Below are 22904 nucleotides of genomic sequence, written 5' to 3'. Positions count from 1 at the left end.
AAAACTCAAGGATTGACTTATTTTCTGTAGCCAGCAAAGACTAAAGAACTTTATCCTTAAGAACAAAAACGTATTTTGTGCACTCAAGCGTGATATTTGGCTGCTTTTTCCAGTTTGTTCTCAATTCGATTTATGTCAGAAAAGTTGAAGGACAGTCAGGCAAACAAGATGGTTTTCTTTGAAAACAGAAGATGCACAAAATAATTCAACTGATGAAAGACGAAGTTCACATTTGCTCTGATTTCTGAGCCTCATCCTCTGAATAAAGTTGATGTTGGTTCTCAAGGGAAGAATTTTCTTTGTTTCTGACAAAAACATCCCGACTGCATCTGGACACCACTATGCAGCATGAGAGTGGTGAGCTGGATGTAAATAAAGGATTAGGTTATGTGACTTTAAACCTCTTTTCATCATCTCCTGCTCGTTGGGAGGGACTTTAGATGCTTAGGTCGCCGTCGCTTGGAGTTCTTTAAATCATAGACGGTTAATGGACTGAACTTACAAAGTCAAATCGAACACAGGAATTCAGATGCCAACATGGTGTCTAGCGATATTTTCTTACAGAAGCTCATTTGTGTTAATCTAAAACAACCAAAAAACTAACTTAGGGCACGACTCGCAGACTGTTTAATGTGGTGAGTCATTTCACCCCTTATCTAAATTTGACACTCTATTAATGCCTGTTTTTGAGCAATAAATTAACTAAATGGGGGAAAACATAGATTCAAATTTTTATTAAGCAGTTTTTAAAAAAAAATTATTTACTGCCACCATTTAACATGTGGGTGTCTGAGAATAGTCCTGGCAGACTCTGATGATAAGGACAACACAATATATGTCATAAAGTTGCTCTTGGTGCTATGAATGTAACTTACTTATGTGAAAGAACTGTTTCACAGCTGTTCCATTCATGCTGCTTAATTTTTTAGCAGGGCAATTAAATCTGCGGCATCACACTACGTTGGTCTGAGAGATGTATTAAAGTGAGAGAAGTTAAATTTTTTACTATCTTTCTCAGAGTACTTCAAATGCTATCTGGCTGACTGGCCTTGCAGCAAATTTGTGCTTGCAGCATCATAAAAATATGATGCTGCTACTTTATGTGAGCGATATCATACAAGCCATTTTATTAAACCTAAAATGATCCACTTTCAGAGCAGAATTGAATAAGTCTTATCTGTTGTCTTCTCCAAGCGCTGGTAGGATCTAAAAATGCACATGGTAGGGTTTGAACAACGGGTCGGGGCGTTTGAGGTTGAAGGTTCTGCCTCCATGCAGATGAGCTGAGTGGATTTGTTGTTCGGTGCTGAGAGCTTTGAGAATCTTTTATCACCAGCTGTCAAAACACATCATTAGGATTGCTTCTTTGCAAAGACACAGAAAGAAAAGACAATGAGGTGCGAGGAATACGAGGATTATTATGTTTGTGAAAACTGAACTGAAACAAAACGATTTTTAGCGCCTCTGTTCAAGAGCATGTAGGTACAAATGTGAAAATTGATATTTAAAAATGACATATTTGCTCCCTTTCACTTGTTGCCTGTCTTACTTTTTAGCTACACTGTTTTTGATATCTGACAAACATAACGTGAATAAATGAGCAAAGTATTTTCAAATGGTAATTTTATTAAGAGAAAAGAAGATATTCAAACCAACTGTGATTAAACGCATTGTTGGACAACTGAGCCAAATGTCAGAAGATACACCAGCTGACCTTCTGGCATATGGAATAACAGAAAAATCACTTGAGTTTCTGTCTCAAAATGTGATGTGGGTAAAAAAAAAAGATTTAAATAAGCAAAGCAGTCTGCAGTCTAAGAGTGCATCAATAACTCATCTGGGAGAACTAAAAAACCCAGAAAACTGCTTCGCCTCAGGTTGGCTTCATTACCTTCATCGCTCAACATTAAGAAGTTGACTGGGTAGAAAGGGAAAACATGCAATAAAAGGCTTTCCTCACGTTTGCCAAAAAGCATCCGATCTAAAAGACTTTTGGGAAGCCGCTCTGCATACTTTTGATACATAAGTGTTTTTTTTTAAAGGGTTTGAATCCTGTTCTATCAGTACAAAACTAACATGCAGAAAATCAGAAAAAGGTGGCAGTGTGACAGAGTGGGGGGCTTTGCTGCTTCATGATTTGGGCGACTTGTCATAAACTGTTTCACTTCTGTGTTTTGTTCAGTAGTGGCTGTGTTTCAGTCTTTCTTTTTCTCTGGGAAAATACATAAAGATTATCATAAGCCTCAAATATCAGCTCGCTAAATCATTGTTTGTGCAGTAAAAGTTTGAAAATCAGTTTCAGATTGCTTTTCTCCATTTATTAAATAGTACAGTTAGAAAACAGCTTCTTGTTTCCTTTTTGTTTGTTTGTTTTTCTCAGGTTGTGTTTAATATTTAGATTTGTTTGACGCTGACAAACCTTTACAAGCAAAAGCTGAAGAAATCTGCAAGCAGGTAAATAATTGTTCTTGGCATGAGTTCCGCTTGGCCGATGGTCAAGAGCAAATAGGTACAAATGTATTATCTATATTTGTTCTGTTAAACTGAAAAGAAATCAAAGCTCTGTAGAGCACAACAGATCAAAAACTATTAAAACTGATCGCAGTCTTGATTGAATCATTAGTTAAATTGACCAAAACAATGCACAACAAACTGAAACAAACAAAAAACTAAAAAAAAAAAGTCTGTTCTCTGGTATAAAGTACAGAAAGAGTGAAAAATAAAAAGCTTTAGAGAGAAATAACATTAGAGCTTAGTGTCATTCGTCATACAGGGCACAGCGGCTTACCCAAGCAGAAACAACATAATTACGGCTCGGCTTGGTCCCATTACAGCCGCTGCTCGCATGTTTCTGTTGCCTCCTACGTTGTCTCCTCACTCTGCTTAATTATCTTCTCCTTGTCACCCTGGGAAGGCTTGATTGATTTAAACAACAGAATTTGGAAGCGCTCGTTGTAGGTAATGCGTTTACTCCGTAACGCTACGCCATACCCACGGGTGACCGATGTCACGTTAGCGCTAATCAGCAACAGCTTCCATTTTACATAAACGTCATTTCTGGTCATTCGATCATTTAAGGTCAAAGCTTTAAAAGGATCCGCAGTCTCACGCAACTTCTCTTGGCTTGTCTTCCTAATGTTTTTTAGTTTTTTTCCCCAGGATAATCGTGCAGTTTTGAGCACTTTGATGAAAGTGCGTGAGTGGAGAATAGAAAGGCCCGGTCTCATGGCAGACACACTGGTACGGTCTGGGAAGGAAGAGGGGAATCTGTTCGGTTTAATATTGCAGAGATGATTATAGATGAGACTAAGTGGAAAAGGAGAAAAAAGAAATTAGCTGACTACCATGTGTCATATGATTAGAGAGAGCAGGTTTATGCCATGTAAACCCAAGCTGAGCTCCAGCACGTTTGGTCAGCTGGTTTTACCCTTGCATGCGCTGTACAATGGCTGCTGAAAGAGGCAAGTGTTTGTATTGCTGACTTACCTTCCAGAAACCACTTGGTGCGTTCTGATTGTGCAGGAGGCTCCACATCTCCTGCTCAACCTTTTTCCAGTGTGAGTGTAAAGGTTCAGAGGGTGGGCGTGGCCACCCACTGAACAGTTAGTTTGAATTTAAAGAGACAAGAGCCCCTAAAAGAAAAGGAACTCAACTGACAAGAGTAAAATATCATCATCTAAGAATGATCTTGTGTAAAAAGTATCATGAATATGTTTTGTATCATCTTCATACTGTCCAAGGAAGCAGTATTTAAACCTATAAATGTGCAATTTCCTCCAATGACAACTCAATAAATGTAGACATGTTTTAGGTACCAGTTTGATTTACATTTGCAGTAGAGTCACTTCCTGTTTTTTGCTGCTAAAACTTTAGTAGGATGTGTTTGCAGTAGTTATGCTGATAAACATGTGTCTGAAATTCCTCAGCTTCACCCTTTCACTGGTGAGCGGCATTTATTTCCAATCATCGTGTGTGTGATCTATGAAAGCGCTGATTACACAAACTCCATCAGAATGCTGATGTTTTTCCTTGACTCCACATTATTTAGGGGCATCTTCTATATGAAGTACTTCTTCTCATGTGCAGACATTATTTTTTGATCATGCAGAGAGGAGAATTAAACATTCAGAGTATGTTTACATGTTTTTCCTTTTAAATAAAAATGGAGGCATGCGAAGGGAGGAGTCGGCATCTCTTTGTGTGCACTCGATTTATTGGGAAGTAATAAAGGAAATGCTCACATTTTGAGGCCATTTGATAAAAAAAAGTTTGGTTTGCTTTCAAATGTGCCCATAACACAAGCATCTCCTGTTTAAGCTGTTTACTCAAGCATTCCTGATTAAAACCTGCAGTCTTTTTGCGGCTAAAAGAATGGAGTCAAGCTGATTTTCTATTGTCTGGAAATGTTTGCTTCGCAAAATTACATCTTCATCTCAAGAGAGGACAAAGAAAATCAGTGAGCAGAGAAACCAGAGTTTGTCCTACAAGAAGAAGAAGTTAAAAGGCAGTGTCAAATCACATTTAATTTTATTGATTCATTTTGATAATTTGCCATTAAAAGGAGGAGAAACCAACCTATGATCAAACACAAATGTGGCTTAAAAGGACTTGGCTGAAGCTATTCTTGTTTCACGTCTTTAAAAAAAAAATAGATCCTGTGCACAGATAGTAAAAAGTGATTTTGCTAGTTTGCATAGTAGCAAATAAACATGTTTTGATTGAGTGAAAAGAAAATAAGTTTTTATAATTTAATTACCACTTTTGAAATGACAAAAGAGTTATTATTTTCAACAAACATTTTAGCAGAAAAATTGTCCAAGAAGAGACAGAAAAAGCCTTTCAAGTTAAAATTAGAAACCCAGCTCTTATTTCTTGAAAGACAAATTCCTGCGTCATGCATAAAAGAATAAAAAAGTCAATTTTTTTAATAAAAAGAAATGATCAGTAGTAAATAGCAGTGTGAAACATCTTGTGAATTTAACTGAGTTAAAGTGAAGATCTCTTTTTTAGCTCTTTGCACAAACTGCAACCACATCACACATGTTTCACCAGCAAGTTTGGCACATTTTGACACTTCAATGTCATAATGGGACAAAACCTGGATTAGGGTAAAAGTTCAGCTCCATGTGTCCTCTGATGATTGCACAAGCTGCAACGTGGGACTTATTCCTTGAAACATGCAGTAGTGTCGAGCGAGACCAGGATTATTTTGTTGTGCCTTTAAAAAACATGCGTGCGCGCATGCGTGTGTGTGTGTATGTGTGTGTGGACAAATTAAAAAATGCAAATGAGCGTCTACACACAGTTTGTTAAAGGAAATAACTGCAGGCGATGGAGCGATATTAGTGGCTCCCTCATGCACACGCAGTGTACATTACCCAATGTGTGGTAATTTACATAGTGCGCTCGTAGTTCTGAATATCGCAAAGGAAAACAAATGAGCCCCGCCGAGCAACTTGGTCACACAACAATTATTAGGTGTTATTTTTTATCTCTTGCTTATTTGTGTCTCTCTCTCTTCCTCGCTCCTCACACAGAAGGTTATTGGCTTCTGAGTCTTTTCTGTGGCGTTGCGACGTTTGCGTTGAAATCTCAGGTAGATTACAATAATAATCACTGGAGTTCACTGTCAGGTCTCAGATGCTAAATAAAATGAATACTTAATGGGAGTTTAACACAAGGTCACAAGAACAGATGAGACACCGAGTTTTTAAGGGCAGTGTGTCATTACGACAAGATGCGAAAAAGCACTAAGCTTGAGTTTCGAGAATGAAAACGGCGGCAAATTCAGAGAATTCTGTGTTAGGCTTTTTGACTCGAAAAACTATCCCTTAAAGCTCTAAAGTGCACCAAGATTAAGGTAATCTTCCAGATCCCAAGATACCATCGTGGCTATAAATTAAAGATCAGGAAAGATGCTTTCAGGATTTAATGTCCGGCTTTCAGCCCCAGCTCATCTGCACCGAATATAAATATGATGGTAAATTATGGTCAGATATCATCATGCCGAGACGTCGCGTTATCTGTGATTGTGTGAGCATAAAGTTAAACCTGCCTGCGTGGTCGATCAGTTTGAGACAGTTACATGTCGTTCTCCGCTTGCCGTCGTTTGCTGCTTATGCTGGTTGCATGAAAACAGACACACTAACTTGGCGGCCTGTTGCATAACCCATACACACATCTTTATACTAACATGAGCACGTTAACCTCTTTCTGCAGACTTATCTGGCCAAATCAATTGCTTCTGTGACTGTGTGCGTCATGAGAATTGGGATATAGGTTTTCATCTCCAGAAGGTTTTCACTGTGGCCGCTGTGCGTTCTAATCTTTTCAAACTAAATGCGTTTCCAAATATTTATTGTGATATTCAGACACTGGAGTGAAACAATGAAAAGATGAGGCTGCATGCTTAAAGAAGATTAAAGCAGCTCGTGGTATTCTCACTGCTTGTAAAAACACCACAGTATGAAACCTTTGTCCATTACCTTTTTACACTGAGTCTGCAATGCAGTGGCGGAGCCAGAGGGGTGGCAGGGGTGGCACTTGCCACCCCCAACAGAGCCCTTGCCACCTCTACTGCCACCCCACTAGAAATGGTAATTTTAAAATATAATACTTATGAGATCGGCAAAGATTTACCAGGAAAACTGTAATTTCCGACTGTCCCTGAAGGCAGCCCGTTGCAGTAGCAGCCTACATCCTGAATGTCTGGCTGAGAAACAGCCACAGTTTAACCTGAGTTCATCAAACACTTTTCCTCATCAAAAACGTCTTTTGATGAGGAAAACACTGTTGAGCAGATTTAATGGGAAACTGGGTGATTGTGTTTTGCACATTGTTAAGCCTTTATCAATTGCAGCCACATTGGCTGAAGCTAGTCTAAATTGTTGGAAAAATGTATATTTGTCTTAATATGAATGAATTTGTTTGGAAATGTTTGATGGTTTGAAACATCTCCTTCACTAGAAAGCATGAATCACTTCAGAGCTTTTCCTGGTTACCACAGCAATAGCAACTAATGTTACACCTCTACCTAACTGATGATGTCACTAGGATCCCATGCTTTGTGTCAAAGGTTCTATGACATCACCTCTGAAGCCTCTTACATAGTGTCGCGTGTGTTCTAGAGTCATATGTGCAGAACCCCAGAGATTGATAGAGTTTCATCATGATGGCTAAAAAGTTAGAAAAAGAAACGCACGAGTTAACAAATAGGCTTCTGCCTTTTATTACAACAAAAAACGGAAGACCTAATCTGAACCAACATTCCCAATTTGTAGGGAAAGATAATTATTTGGGCACTTTATTAGAAAGGTTGCCAACACTTCCAAAATATTTAGAACAACAAAGGAAACAGGAAGAACGACTGAAGAAAGAGGAAGAACAACGAAAGAAAAAAGAAGCCAAAAAGAAGAAGCCAAAAGAGAAAAAGCCTGAAACAGCTGACTCCTCCTCCACCTCCGACTCTGATTCGAGCAAAAGCTCCTACTCCACTTCCAGCTCCATTTCAGAAGAGGGAATCGATATTGAGACAGCGATTGAACTGGACCAAGAACTCAGGAGAAAAATTGATTATAAAAATAAACTGGAAGCCTTAGTTAAAAAAGGAGAGGAACTGAAGAAGAGGACTGGAAAACAATTTATTTATGAAAAAGAATTGATCATTTGGAGAGAAGAACAGAGGAAGAAAATCATTGAAGAAACAAGACAGAAGGATAAACTACCAGAGACGCTTAAAAAGACCAAACGAGAAGTTTTTGATTTGCCCAGATCTGAAGTTGTGAAAAAACACAACTTCAGATCTGCCAAAGATGCTTTGGAGGGACAAAAGTTTTACAAGGACATGGCTCCGCAGAGGATTCCCCAAAGGTTCCTTGATGAACAGGAGAGAAAAAAGAAAGCTGAAATGCAAAAATCTTTGACTGCTGCTTGGGATGGTCAAGTTGAATACAAACGGCAGAAGAAGATAGAAATGGAGAAGATGAAAAAGCAGGAGTTACATTCCTTGATGGAATCGGACCGGCTTCATAGGTTGGAAGAAATTGAGAAAAAGAAGGAGAAGCAGCAGAGATTCAGCACCCAGAAGAAGACTAAACCAGTCATTAGGGAGGAAATTATAAGACAGAGAGAGATATTTCACAGTGTTGGTGGCCCAAAGGAAGGCTTCCAGTCCACGTCGGTGTTTGTACAACACAAGAGTGAGAGCAGGTTTCCTGAACTGGTCCCATCTCCAGAGGACAGTAAAAATGTTGTTCAGAAAAAACCAGTTTATCACAAAGTTCAGGAGACTCTGCCAGCAGCAGCACCAGAGAGAAGTGGGTCCACGTCCCTTGTGGAAAGAAGAACGGTGCATTCTCCTGACAAACCGGATGTTCATGCTGGCCACAAACATGATGTGCATTTTGGTTACAAACCTTATCTGCATTCTTATCAAAAACCTGACGCCTTTTTTCCTGAGCTAGAAGAGATGCGATCAAATGACAAACTTGACGTGTTATCTCTTGAGAAACATGATGGACATCCGACAGAAAACATCATGGACATTCTACTCACAAACATCACAGGCATCCTACAGACAAACATCATGGACATCCTACAGACAAACATCATGGACATCCTACAGACAAACATCATGGACATCCTACAGACAAACATCATGGACATCCTACAGACAAACATCATGGACATCCTACAGACAAACATCATGGACATCCTACAGACAAACATCACAAGCATCCTACTCACAAACATCACATGCCTTGTACTCGCAGATATTTGGGCAAAATCCTCAAGACTTTCTTGGGCTTCCTACTTTTAGACATCAAGGTCATCCTGTTGACAACCAGGGCGACGCAAAATCCAGCAGTCCTTCACTCGGTGATGAGAAAGTTAGCAGTACCAAGCCTGTCAAGCGTCCCTCACTGAAATCCAAGACTGTGCGCTTCCGTGACGATTTCCCAGAGTAGTAAGGGGGTAAAATTGCCATCTAGCCCAGAATCGACTGAATGATGTTTCTCAGCTGGCCAAGGAGTGCGACCCAAGTGGTTCAACTTTGAACTAACATCTTTGTGAGATTGTTCGTCAGCTATGTTAGACATATATTAGCAAATTTAAGTAATTATAATAGGTTTTCGCTGGGTGCTCCAGTTTCCCTACAAAAATAACACAGGTACATAGATGGGTAGATAGATATTGTCTGTAATTTTCTTTATTACTACAATTAAGTAATCGTACTTTAAATAAAGGTTTTCTCTGGGCGCTCCGGTTTCCCTACAAAAATGGTGGATAGTCAAGACAGACAGATCGATAGATCAATATATATCTATCTATATATATGCATCTATCTGTCTATAGACAGACATATATTGTCTATAATTCTCTTTAATAGTAAAATTAAGTAATCATACTTTAAATGAAGGTTTTCTCCGGGTACTCCGGTTTCCCTAAAAAAACGATAGACAGACAGACAGAAAGTTAAATAGATTTCTATCTAGGTATAGATAGATCAATATATCTATATATATGTATCTATCTGTCTATAGATAGACAGATAGATATTGTCTATAATTTTCTTTATTAGTAAAATTAAGTAATCATACTTTAAATGAAGGTTTTCTCCGGGTACTCCGGTTTCCCTAAAAAAACGATAGACAGACAGACAGAAAGTTAAATAGATTTCTATCTAGGTATAGATAGATCAATATATCTATATATATGTATTTATCTGTCTATAGATAGACAGATAGATATTGTCTATAATTTCTTTAATAGTAAAATTAAGTAATCATACTTTAAATGAAGGTTCTCCGGGTACTCCGGTTTCCCTAAAAAAACGATAGACAGACAGACAGAAAGTTAAATAGATTTCTATCTAGGTATAGATAGATCAATATATCTATATATGTATCTATCTGTCTATAGATAGACAGATAGATATTGTCTATAATTTTCTTTATTAGTAAAATTAAGTAATCATACTTTAAATGAAGGTTTTCTCCGGGTACTCCGGTTTCCCTAAAAAAATGATAGACAGACAGACAGAAAGTTAAATAGATTTCTATCTAGGTATAGATAGATCAATATATCTATATATATGTATTTATCTGTCTATAGATAGACAGATAGATATTGTCTATAATTTTCTTTAATAGTAAAATTAAGTAATCATACTTTAAATGAAGGTTTTCTCCGGGTACTCCGGTTTCCCTAAAAAAACGATAGACAGACAGACAGAAAGTTAAATAGATTTCTATCTAGGTATAGATAGATCAATATATCTATATATATGTATCTATCTGTCTATAGATAGACAGATAGATTGTCTATAATTTTCTTTATTAGTAAAATTAAGTAATCATACTTTAAATGAAGGTTTTCTCCGGGTACTCCGGTTTCCCTAAAAAAACGATAGACAGACAGACAGAAAGATAAATAGATTTCTATCTAGGTATAGATAGAAATCTATATATATCTATATCTATATAGATAGATCTATAGATGTTTATACATCTATAGATCTATCTATATAGATATAGATATATAGATATAGATGTTTATACATCTATAGATCTATCTATAGATGTATCTTTTGATATATCTGTATATAGATATATCTATATTTAAATAGATAGATAGATCTACCTTAATAGATCTATCTAGTTAGCTAGATAGAGCTATCCAGATCTATCTATAGATCAGATGGATAGATAACTATCTCTTGACCTATAGCTAGATCTATCTGGATAGATACATCATCTAGATCTATCTATACATATATCTAGATAGATCAATATCTATCTAGAAAGATAGATGATAGATATAGATCTATAGCTAGATTGCTCTTCATAGATCTCTTGGTAGATGGATATCTTTTTATCTAGATTTTTATCTGATCGATCTAAAAAGATCGGTCTATCAATAACATTTATTTGACAAGCTGTGCATAAGACTGACATGACATATAAACATGACATAACATCTGTCATGAACATGGAGAAGACTTTATGAATGTTTACCACTGTTGTCGTGAAGTGTCAGTCGGTAAATGACACTTTAATGCAAAGCTGCATTAAAAGTGTTGCGTTATTTTGAAATGCATCCTCTAAATTATGACAAAAATACAATTAAAATAATATCAGAAAGCTTCAAATGCAATGAAGAAGAAGGTACCTCCTCTCTGCAGAAGAATTGTTTCACACTGACTTTGAGTCAATAGGGAACATGACTTTCAAGCTATTGAAGAAAAAATATAATTTTCAATATTATAATTATTAAAATTTTGAGTATGACTTAAAAAAGAGAGCAGTGCGTCTCGTGTAACAGCATGAATTTGGTGTGAGTTGATCGCTCGACTGCTGCGCCTCAGCTGCTTCGGTTCAAAATAACAATATGTTGTAAAAGGTCATTCAGGAAGGTCTACACTAAATATTTTTCCTCACCTAATAAATTTATTCTAATCAAGTTTTTGCCAAAGCTTAATGTCGAATATGACAAACACTGCAGAAGGAAAAGAAGACAATATATTGTTAAATTAAATACATATTCTACAGATGGGTTTTCAAAAGAACAATTGTTTTACTGTCAATTAGCTTCACTGACATTTTTTAACTTTTGGGTATATTTAAAGCTTTGCAAATAATAAAATAAGTTATCTTGATATTTAGGGAAATCATTTTTATTTTACCTAAACAGGACAATAATTAGTTGATTAATTATAGAAGTATATGCTGATTAAATGATAACAAATAAATAAATACAATAAGATCTGATACTGGGACCCATTTTAAGAACCAAGGACCTGCAGCAGGTGGAGACGATACCTGGTTGAAGAGTGCTTGTTGTCTGTCACCCACTGAAATCATGAATTGAACAATAGGGAAAGAATAAATTGGAGCCTCAATTGGGGAATCTGTGTACAGCAGCCAAGGAGCCACAACATCCACTACAGATTGTCCAGGACAGGGGTAGGCAACTCCAGGCCTCAAGAGCCGGTCTCCTGCAACTTAGATGTGTTTTCACTTCAACACACCTGAGTCAAATAATGGGGTCATTAGCAGAACTCTGGAGAACTTGAGTGCATTTAGGAGGTGGTTCAGCTATTTGAATCAGCTGTGTTGGACCAGGGAGACATCTAAAAGTTGCAGGAGACCGGCTCTCGAGGCCTGGAGTTGCCTAGCCCTGGTCCAGGAGGATCTCTGGCCCCAGCTTGGCATGCAGCTGGATTTCTGGCCCCAACACGCTGAGTCCTTGGATTCAGGTTTCCGAAGTCACCGGATCCAGAGGCAAAAAAACCCTCTTCTGGTGACCCACATGCGCACAGGTAGATCACCTGAGTTGTAAAACTGGTAAAGAGGTTACGTCTTCTGAGGTCCACGGCTAGTGGAACACGTCTTCTTTGATCCATGTGTTTGTTGAAGTGTTTGTCTTCAACAAACACTTAGTTGAACACCTGAGTTACTAAACCCTGCAAGGAATTTGGATTTCCTGAGGATTTGGAGCCAGTTTTATTTATTTATTTTTGAGAATTTGTTTTTGGTCATATTCTGGGCTCTGAGTTTACATTTACATGTTCACTGTTCCATAGTGCCGTTTAACATCTTGTTTGGTCATGGCAAATCTTTGTTAAATACACCATTTTAATTTGAGTGTGTGTGAGAAAATATTTGCTTCTTTTTGCTCATAATTTGTATATTGACCCCTCTGATAAAGCCTTGCTCACCCTTTGGCCGCCCCTTGAAAAAAAAGTCTAGCTCCACCACTGCTGCAATGTGTCTGCAGAAGCTAACGCCGGCGCTCGTCCTTACTTCCATGCTCTGGGAAACAGCAGCAATGAAAACAAATGCCACTTATGGACTGGCTCAGTTGCAAACAACAGCCAATAGCATTGAGTCGACGAAATGTGGCTTCTCAAGATTTATTGTCCTTCAAACACTAAAGTATGTGCAAATAGGTAATGTGTTCATCAATAAGAATTATATTCCACAGAAAAATATCCAAACTGGTCAATCCACTGCAATACAAAATTGTGATTAAATCCGTAATACATTATCTTCACTTTTTAAGGCATATTTAAAAGTTAAGGTTGTTAAAAACCTTAATTAACAGTATTTAATTAAGGTTTTACATTTTCTTCAATATAATAATAATAAAAAATATTGATTTTATTAAAATAATTCAAAAAACTTATTTATTATTATTATTATTATTATTATTATTATTATTATTATTATTACAGTACCTAAGAGCAAAACAGAAATGTTTGTATTTTCAAGAGGCATATGTATGTCTTTTATCCTTTCTCACATAATGAACATTATATATATATCATACATATTATAATTTGTATAATATGTTTTCAACTATTATACAAATTATTTCAAGTTGTTCTTACACTCCCTCCATTTTTTTCCTGAAACCTGCAGAGATCTTCAGGACATTGAGGGAAAAAATAATTCATAGAGAGAAGAGTTTAACAAAACGCTAGCAATGTGATAGTAAGTACCGCAATTAGTGTTATTGTCATGTTTCTTTCATCTCTTTCAGACACAAATGAACAAAAGTGGCTCAATTTGAAGCACTGCTGTATTTACAATAGTAGTTCATATTCAAGTATTTCCATTTCAAAAGAAATATTCAGTCCACTGTGAGGAGCACCATCAGCAAAGCAGAGGGAGTCCCAGGCATGGCTCATAATCTCAACCGCTGCAGCTTAACGGATGAGAACAGATTATTATTATTATTATTTTTGCTGTTGCGAACAAATCTATGGAAAGAGCAAAACCAACAATGTTTAGTTTGCCTTTCAAACCTGTCATATTTTGAAGCTTATCTTTCGTAATCCTCCTAAACCCTCTTGTCCAGCATGTAAAGTTCTAAAAATATGGGAAAGGTAATCCAGTGATGGATTTGACATACATAAATGATTTATTTTTTATTTTTAGGAATGCTGGATGGAAACAAATTAGTGACTAAATCGTTGCATACATTTTAAGAACCTCCCAAAGATTCAAATTTATTGTCGGATTTTTTTTTAAAAGCAAATACATTTCTCGGAATATTTCTAATCCCTTTGATTTTGTTGTATTTAGCCCCAAAACAACTTATGTTCCTACTCTGCGCTCGTTTGCTGTTCACTTAATAGGAATCCAATGTGTTCATAGAAAAAGAGGATTACAACTGCAGCATTAAATCCCAGCAATTTGTTTCATTGTTTGTTCTGTGGTCCTTTTTTAAAAGATAAAATAAAAGCAATGCTCTAATCTGTACAGCGTGACAGGCTGTTGATGTTTTGCTCAGATTCCTGTGAGAAGCCCGGACTCGGCACCACATGGGATCCTCTTGCGTCTGAAGCAAAAATCGACTGGAACAGAATGGAATTTGAAACGTTTTAGCCAAAAATGTTTCCATGCTCAAGGTGTTTTTTGCAGAAACGTTTCAGATTTCGTTTTGTTCTCCAACTGCGTGGGCAAAGACGGTCGACCGGTGTCACAGCCTGGAAAAAAAAATAAATAAATAAAGCAAACATGAATCAAGGAGAATGCCTTGCAAAAGTGTTTGTGTTATGTGAATCTATTATGTGAATCGATAATGTGGAAACCTCAAATGTGATGTGAGGTTTTCACATCACATTTGGGAAAACTCTTTTCTTGCAGTTTCCCAGTTCCCGCCAAAGAAAAGAAACTGCTCAGCATTATGCTGCCACTGCCGTGTTTCTGGTGTGTTCAGGGAAAGTATTTCTTGAGAGTTTTAAAGATCGGGATGCTGTTTTATAACCTAACCCGGCTTCTCCAAATCAGTCTCACTGACCTGTCTGTCTGCTGTACTCCTCCATGATGCTATTTGTTCGCTAATGTTCTCTAACGATTTGTTTTTCAAAGTGGAGGCCGCTGCCACCTGTGGTCCGCTACGCGGCACTGCTGGGGCCTTAGAAAGTTTGTTTATTTCGAAGACGATAAAAGTATAAAATCAGTTTTAATTATGAAGTTAAAGAGAAAATAAACGATAATACAAAAATACTGACTCTTTAAATCATGTATTTTTAGTGATATATTTTTAAAAGAAAATCTCATCTGTTTATAATGTAGCAAAAAATGTAAGTTAAATAATTTACGTTTACTAAAATATTGTTGCCATGTTTGCCATAAGCAGGGATGTATTTGTGGAACAATTTAAAAACCATTCTTCAACTTCCTTCCACTTCACAGACATGCACTGCTTTGTGTTGATCTATCACATGATATCGAAATAAAGTATTAAGAGTTATGTGGCTGTGATGCAACAAAATATGCATACATTTTTTGAAAATGCTTCTTCTCTGCACTGCAAAGTGTCTGTTATGATGAACCAATCGTTGCACGGCATGAGCTGATGTTTTTAAAAACTGTTTTGAAGTATTGACGAGAGCTCCTGTGTATGTACTGTAGACCATTAGTGACAGAGCTGCGTCACATTATGGATCGCTCATTCTCTGAAAAGCTGTGCGGTGAACTGAAATGAATTGGGGTGTAAATTTTGCTCACGGGCATCTTTATTTTCCTAAAGGCCGACACAGAACACCGTGTGTTTGACACTAATGTGGCGAAATGTTATGCTGCAAACGTCTGGCTCCAACCACCTCCACCACACTCTCAGAAAATAAATCCTCTCTGTTTTATTTGATCTTTTTGTACGTGTGTGTATGCGTGTATGTGTGTTGTGTGTGTGTGTGTGTGTGTGTGTACAGGCCGTGGGGTGAAATAGGGCCGGGCCTGCCTCATGTGGGATTCCTTTCTCTTCTGGTCCCCACCGACCCCCATCTTCCCAGCAGCGGTGGGATGTCCCAGGTGTGTCTCCTCTTGGCCTTGCTTACGCTCTCCAGCTGCACTAAGGTACAGTGTTACTAATACCCTCCTTGTCTTTCACACATAAAATTAAACACAACTTTAATCCCTCCCTAATCCACTCATCCTTGGGTTCCTCCTGAGTGGGACTGAGACGCCGGGGGGAAGTGGGCTGCTGTTGTGTTGCTGAAGTCTCACGAAGCCTCTCCGTTGCAGGGGTCCGTTGCTAACTCTCTGGAGCTTGTGAAGGAGAAGTGGAGCAACTACAAGGACAATTGCACAAGCCAGATCAATTCCACGCCCCCTGCCACAGGTGAGCGACTGAACTTCATGAAGGAAAATTTTATGTCCGACTTACATCCATCCAAAGCAACAATTATGTGTTGTTATCTGGGTGTGCGTTGCAGGGTTGGTGTGTAACAGAACCTTTGATTTGTATGCCTGCTGGCCTGATGGACGTCCAGGCACCACAGTAAATGTCTCCTGCCCAACGTTCCTGCCATGGCATCGAAAAGGTCAGTGAGACCGTTAAAAGAAAAAAAAAGGAGTAAAACTGCACAACATAGCAAGAACAGAAATGTTGGCACTTGTATAAGAATGAGTTGTTTCTTTTTTTTTAAGAAAAACCTTGCTGCCACCAAGAGAAACTGCATTGTTATAATTTTCAGTGGTTGCAGTTGAGAAACTGGCATCTATGTCAGAAGAAACAGAAATTCATGAGTTATTAAAGTCAGGTTCCCAGACAGTGGTCGACTTTATAAGTTATTGTCTAAAACATAAACAGAGGTATTTTCAGGTGCTAAAAGTGAGCAAATCTGAGTTTGAGTCTTCTTCTTGTTCAGGAACAAGAAGCTGAGGCAAATCTTTTAAGATGTATTCACAGAGTTAAAAAAATTCCCATTCAAACCAGGAATTACACAAATATTTAGGGATTTATTAAAAAAACATTTATGCCAACTGCAGCCAGAACAAGTAACTTTGTACCTAAAAAAAAGAGTTGCATTAGATTGATTGGAATTTATAGTATTTCCTGAAAGAATAATTTTGTACAATTTCTACAATTAATCTGCAACTAATTGTGGTGCAGATAATTTGGTAAAAAACACAAAAAAACAAAAACAATAACAACAAACAAGCAAACAAAAAAACCTAACAAAACATTTATTAATGCTGGATCGCCTACCTCCGTTAATTAAACACAGTTAAACCAAAAGTTATAATTTCTGAAATGTTCTCAAAATCAGATTTCGCTGCTGCTTAAAAAGTGATCTTTGTTGCTTTGGTCAATTTGAACAACTGCTACTTGTGTTAATGTTCTTCTACACGAGGAAATCTGAGACAACATTTTAACCTCCGACTGGAGATTATCGAGCAAAATCCAGAGAATCGTGGCTTTGTCTGATGCACTCTAATCCATCGCCTGAATGTCTTCCTCTCATGTTTAGCTTTAATGAGTTTTCTCTACATTCAGTACGTTTTTATCCAAACCAAAGTCCAGAACAAAAGAAAAAAAAACATGGGGATGTTTTTGAACTGTTTAAAATAAGCAAAATAACCCATTATTTTCATTTGGTAGTGCAAGAGCATCTTAAATTTCTAAAAAGAGAGCCAGAATAATTCATACTGCATACAGATCTTGCACAAAAACTTGTGATTGTTGCCAAAGGTGCATCTTCTAAATGTTGACTTGGAAGGTGGGTGAATATTTTTTGCAATCACTCATTGTATGGTACATATTTTGATTTAATTGTCATTATTTTTTACGTCGTTTTTTTTGTGTGTGTGTAATTTTTATAGTATCTAAAAACTCACCATGATCGATATATGAAAGCAATAAATAGCTGAAAATATCCAAGGTGGTGAAAACTTTTTCTAGACTATACATACGTTGTTAATAGATGATTTTATTTGCCATGCCTTCTGCCTCTTTTCAACTCTTTGTGCAGATTCTTGCAATGTAAAAAAAAAAAAAAGCTGATTATTGAAGTTCCAGACATGTAATTATGATCCAAACTTTATTCCGTTAATTAAAATTAAACTCTAAAGACAATTTTCTCTCTGCTATCACATTGTGTTGGTGCTGCAGCTTGTTAAATTGAACTCGCTTTCTGGGGTAACATTTCTAACTGTGCAGTGCTGCTCTTTTCTCATTATCACTGCACCGCTCATAACAGTTCAGTATGTCAAGATAAGCCAAAGTCAGCGTCTGGGCGGCGTGCTTGTTTACAAAGATGCAACTAGAAATTGCATCTTTGTGGAAGCACATCTTCGACCTTTAAAGAGGATTTTTTTTTGTTTTTTAGTTGAGCTGAAAGCCTTTTACTATTACCAACATTCAGCACATAATGATAGCTTTGAAAAGATCTCGATTTACATGAACACTCATGAAGGGAAAGGTTAAGTGGCCCATTACATCACAGGAGGAGGACTTTTCCTCACCACCGAAACACCCGTACATTTAACCCTCCTGTTACGTTACTTTGCATTATTGCTGTACCTCAGAAACCAACATAGCGGAGGGTTAAGGTCTTTCTTTTGTTCAAAATAGAAATAAAATATTTGGAGTCTTACAGATGAGTTTGTTTTTCTTTTTTCAAATGTATTTAAAAGGCTTTTCAGTCTGATGCCGTCGGAACTTATTTGACATCAGCTTCTTTGAAAATCACCTCAAGGATGCAGCGCTCAGCCATTGTCGTTGATTCAATGGAGGAGAAGGATTCACTCCAAAAACGAACTCTTCCTGTGTCCTTGCAATTTAATTAAGTGAAAGAAAGAAATGAATGAATGAAGTGAAACCTGCAATTTGTTGGATGAGAGATAAATTAAATGGATTTTACCACAGCTTAAACCCTGAAGGTCAGAGTCTTCTTGGTCTCCCACCAAGTCAGAGGAACTCGTGTGATGTGTTTACTCTATCAAAGCAATGTGATTGCTATTGAAGCATAAGTCATTTTTATATTTTTTTATATAAGTTGCTGGTTTCACATGATTACAGCATTGCCAAAACATATGTAGAAAAACCCTCAATAAAACGTAAAATATTTGAAAATCAAACACCAGACAAGTGAATCACAGCAACGCCATCAGGCGGTGTGACGCTGAACTGAAGCGGTGAAGCTACCAGCAGCCAAGGAGCTACAAACACTGAAGAGAGGAAGAGCGACCATCGATACAGTTGTAGCCAAGCATGTTTTAATGTCACACAATAGAAGTTTAACAAGTCGCTCGAAGTCTAAAGTGGTATTGTTGTGCATTTAAGGTGTAAAGTTTACCTTTGAGCAAACGGCCCCCCAAACGAATCGCAGCACCCCTCTTTTGTAAAAATCTCCTCCAGCGCCCCCTGCTGTCCTCTGAACGCCCCCCGTTGAGAAACGCTAGTTTAGAGGGTTCGTTTGTGATCAATAAGTCAACAAGAAATAGTCATGCAACAAATCCGCACTCCACTGTGAGATATGGAGTGTAAATACATTCTACTGAAAATCCACAATGTTTGAACTGACGACTCACTCCATGTGAAAACAAAGCATAATTTTCTCAACAGTACGACAGTGAGCTAAACACGGCTTCCAGGTGGAGATGAATACTGAGTGAACGGTTGAACCCAGCCTCACGCGACATATCCTGTGTCTTTGTGAACAGTTCAGCGGGGTTTGGTCTACAGGGTCTGCAACGAAGACGGCAAATGGGGACAAAAGAACACCAGCGAATGTGATGACGATCCCGGCGAGGTGTGTGAAATGTTTCTGAATATTTAGCTCTGAGCGTGTGACAGATAGTTGAGTGATTCTTTGATTTTGACACAATTCGGAAAAGCAGAAATCTTCCCATCTGTTCACGTTTTGTGTGTGTGTGAGGAGAATGAATGCTTTAAAGGTAACTGTGTTTGCGTTTCAGTCGGGTTTGCAGCAGCAGTATGGCCGCATCCTCAGCAAGCTGCGCATCATGTACACAGTGGGATACTCCCTGTCACTCGGAGCGCTGCTCCTGGCTTTGGCCATTCTCATCAGCTTCAGGTACGATATGCGTAAAACATAGAGAAACAGGCGCAGGGACGAAGACAAGAGGGAAAATACATTTATGGAAAATGAAAGAAATAGATGGGAAACAGAGTTCCAAGGTAGAAATCCGTGGAAATAAGAAAGCAATTGAAACATAAATATAATAAAAACACGACCACATGATATAGATATTGAAGAGGATAAATGTCTAAAAATGGAAATGAAACAATTTAAGAATTAAACCAGCAGAAGACGATGAAAAGGCAAAAACAAAAATAAAATTGTTGTGAAAAATAGCTTTCCTCTCTACAAATTACTTCTATTTTCTTTTTTGTTGTTCAACAAGATTGCCAAGCGACTTCTCAAAACAGGCAAAGAAACCTTGAGTCAATAAATTTCTTTACAAATAAATAATTCACTTCATCACTGGCAGAGAAAGTTTTACCCTTTTTGCTGAATAATCTTAAAGTGGCATGTTTGAGAGTTTTTATGGAGGATCAAAACTAACACAGTTAAAAATAAAAGCAGAAATCAAAATATATTGCTATTTTCTTTTCCTTATTCATGCGATTTTGTCAAGAAAACACATGTGTAGCCTGTGCATTTCTGCCTCATTATGTAAAGGAAGAATATCTTAAGACTCATTTCGGATGAGGATCAATTTAGGCAGTTCATCTGCAAAATAAAGTTAATTTGGGGCTTAGTTTCTCTTAAGATGTAGAGTCTGTATGCTGACATTGTCAAATTGTAATTTGCAGAATAATATCCCAGTCATAAGATGCTTCTTATGACTTTTAAGTTTAATCTTCACCTGAAAACAGGTTTTGTATTAACCCAGGATAATGTTACTTGATATTAAAATGTGACAATCCAAAAACTAGAAGAAAGCTTTGAAGTGAAGAATAACGATAGAGAAGACTAAAGAAAATTGATAGGGGGAATGAGGGAAAGACAGGTAGGGAACGAAAAATAAAACTATAGTGGATAAATGTGATCAACACAAAACTAGAGATAACCCACATGGTCAATTCTTGATAGGAAGCTTCACTGCATGAGGAACAACATCCACATGAACCTGTTTGCTTCGTTCATCCTGAGAGCGGTTTCCATTCTGATCAAAGACGCTCTGCTGAGCCTGTTGCTGGACCCAAAGAGCGGCAGCGATGCCCAGACACAGGCCTGGGTCAACATACCAGTAAGAAACACCACGATCACCAGTGACTTTATTACCACACTTTTGAGAAAAGTGGGGATATATTTCAACTGTTATATTGTAGCTTATATCACTATTGGTTCTCAGTAACACAAAAATGAGCAAATCACACTTGTTTCTCAACTTTTAAGTCGCGCATGCTGCGCTCAGATCCGAGCGACTCCTAAAATAAAGTGAACTGAATGTTCCTAATAAGGAGTCTCTTGAATACAGAATATTAAGAAAAGGAGCATGACGCAGCCACTGGGAAAAAGTGACTTATTATGAAACTTACTAATTTTCCACAATCAGACCTTCAGCGTTCCCAGCCCACGTTTTGAAATTCGGTAGCCGTCGTACTGGGCCAGTCGCCGAATACGACGCCGATTAAATATTGATTTTATGTCTAGGCATATTACATCACTTATGGTTCCAGATCAACAGCAATCTGTTTACTCAGCCTTGTCTTTCTTCATTCAAGTTCTTCCCTGATATTTCAATAAAAATTAAAAAAAAGACACAGTTTCTGGTGACACTTTATTTGACGGGTTGTGAATAAGACTGTCATGACACCGTCATAAACGTGACATAACACCTGTGGTGAACGAACATAAGTGAGTCTTTATGAATATTTATGACTGTTGTCATGACGTGTAATTCAGTAAATCATGACACTTTTAACACAAAGTTGACATTATTCAAAATGTCTTTGGTATGACAACTTGACATGACCCATAAATTTGTTCTAAAAGTATTACTGATTATGTAGCTTCATGTTATAAAAGCCAAAGTTTAATCAGTCATTAATATTTGTGAAGACTTACTCAAGTTCATGACATGTTTGTGACTTTGTCATGACAGTCTTATTCATAACCCATCAAATAAAGTTTTACCCAGTTTTTCTTTACCTGGACTTTAGTAAATATTTGGTTCGTTTCAAACAAAACAGTTGAATCTGAAGATAACTTAATCAAAACAGGAACATATCATCAGGTGTGTCAAACGAACCTGTTTTGAAAGAGCAATCTTAGCTTTTGTTCTCTATTTAAGGGAAAACACCGGGGAACTTTTGATGCCCTGTTTTATTGCTTTGTGTTCAAATTAAATCAGGTGATTCTTTGACCTCCAATGGCAGTCCTGGCTTTGGCCCAATTAAACTCCATACCTGACGCTTTCGCTCTGGTGATGACACCAGAACACGTTTCCCATTGTTTAGGTCCTCTGTAGTTTTATCAGGAAAGTGGTCAAAGCAACATACAGCAGTTTTTAACTAAAACGCTAACGTCCACTTCGACGTATCTGCTATTCTGAACTTGAATAGCCAATATTTTTATCTCAAGTTAAAATTAACATTTGCATGCAGAGGTTTTGAATGTTGATGGATTACTCACAGTGTCGTGAAACATAAGAGCGTCCCAGCTTCTTTTTTCGGCCTCTCTTTCACGTGTGGCCGTGTCGTGTTTCAGGCCGTGATGTGGTGCCGAGGCGCCATGGTGATGATGCAGTACAGCGTGATGGCCAACAACTACTGGCTGCTGGTGGAGGGCATCTATCTGCACAGCCTCCTCGTCATCACTGTTTTCAGCGAGAAGAAATACTTCTACATCTACTTGGCCATCGGCTGGGGTCAGAACCCAAACTGTGACACAGACACGTTTACACAACACAAATTCTGACAGACACGGAGACTTTGCATTTTGTATTGTTACAAAGTTATTAGGATAATGTTCAGGCAGAAATGAATGTTTTATGATCTATTCTGGATCAATTACAGGATTTGAAGTTCTCTTAGCGAATGCATTGATAAATCGGCCCCCGGCACTAGAACAGCCAGGAGTTCAGTGGATCTTTTTGGGGTTTTCCAACTCTGTTAATGTGTTTTAAAATGAACCCAGC

At 37.7% G+C, this 22904-nt stretch overlaps 1 protein-coding gene across 3 annotated transcripts in view; it reads left to right on the top strand.

Annotated features, from left to right (window-relative positions):
• The window catches only part of gcgrb (glucagon receptor b), a 58089-nt gene that overhangs the window by 25877 nt on the left and 9308 nt on the right, over positions 1 to 22904 (top strand). Inside the window, exons 1-9 of one of the 3 annotated variants that reach the window (XM_055041168.1) lie at positions 11670 to 12949; positions 13422 to 13493; positions 15722 to 15866; positions 16035 to 16131; positions 16226 to 16333; positions 19458 to 19546; positions 19713 to 19831; positions 20855 to 21011; positions 22475 to 22634. In XM_055041168.1, coding sequence (XP_054897143.1) covers positions 15813 to 15866; positions 16035 to 16131; positions 16226 to 16333; positions 19458 to 19546; positions 19713 to 19831; positions 20855 to 21011; positions 22475 to 22634 — 784 coding nt within the window. In that variant the 5' untranslated portion in view covers positions 11670 to 12949; positions 13422 to 13493; positions 15722 to 15812. Of the gene's footprint in view, positions 1 to 11669; positions 12950 to 13421; positions 13494 to 14487; positions 15867 to 16034; positions 16132 to 16225; positions 16334 to 19457; positions 19547 to 19712; positions 19832 to 20854; positions 21012 to 22474; positions 22635 to 22904 lie in introns of those variants that run through there. The other 2 variants (XM_055041167.1, XM_055041166.1) reach the window with 2 other exon arrangements.

The sequence above is a fragment of the Poeciliopsis prolifica genome, unplaced genomic scaffold, assembly GCF_027474105.1.
Source record: "Poeciliopsis prolifica strain line A6 unplaced genomic scaffold, Auburn_PproV2 SCAFFOLD016, whole genome shotgun sequence".
Classification (NCBI taxonomy): Eukaryota; Metazoa; Chordata; class Actinopteri; order Cyprinodontiformes; family Poeciliidae; genus Poeciliopsis; species Poeciliopsis prolifica.
Note: the sequence above shows the minus strand (reverse complement) of the source record. Positions and strands in the feature narration are given on the sequence as shown.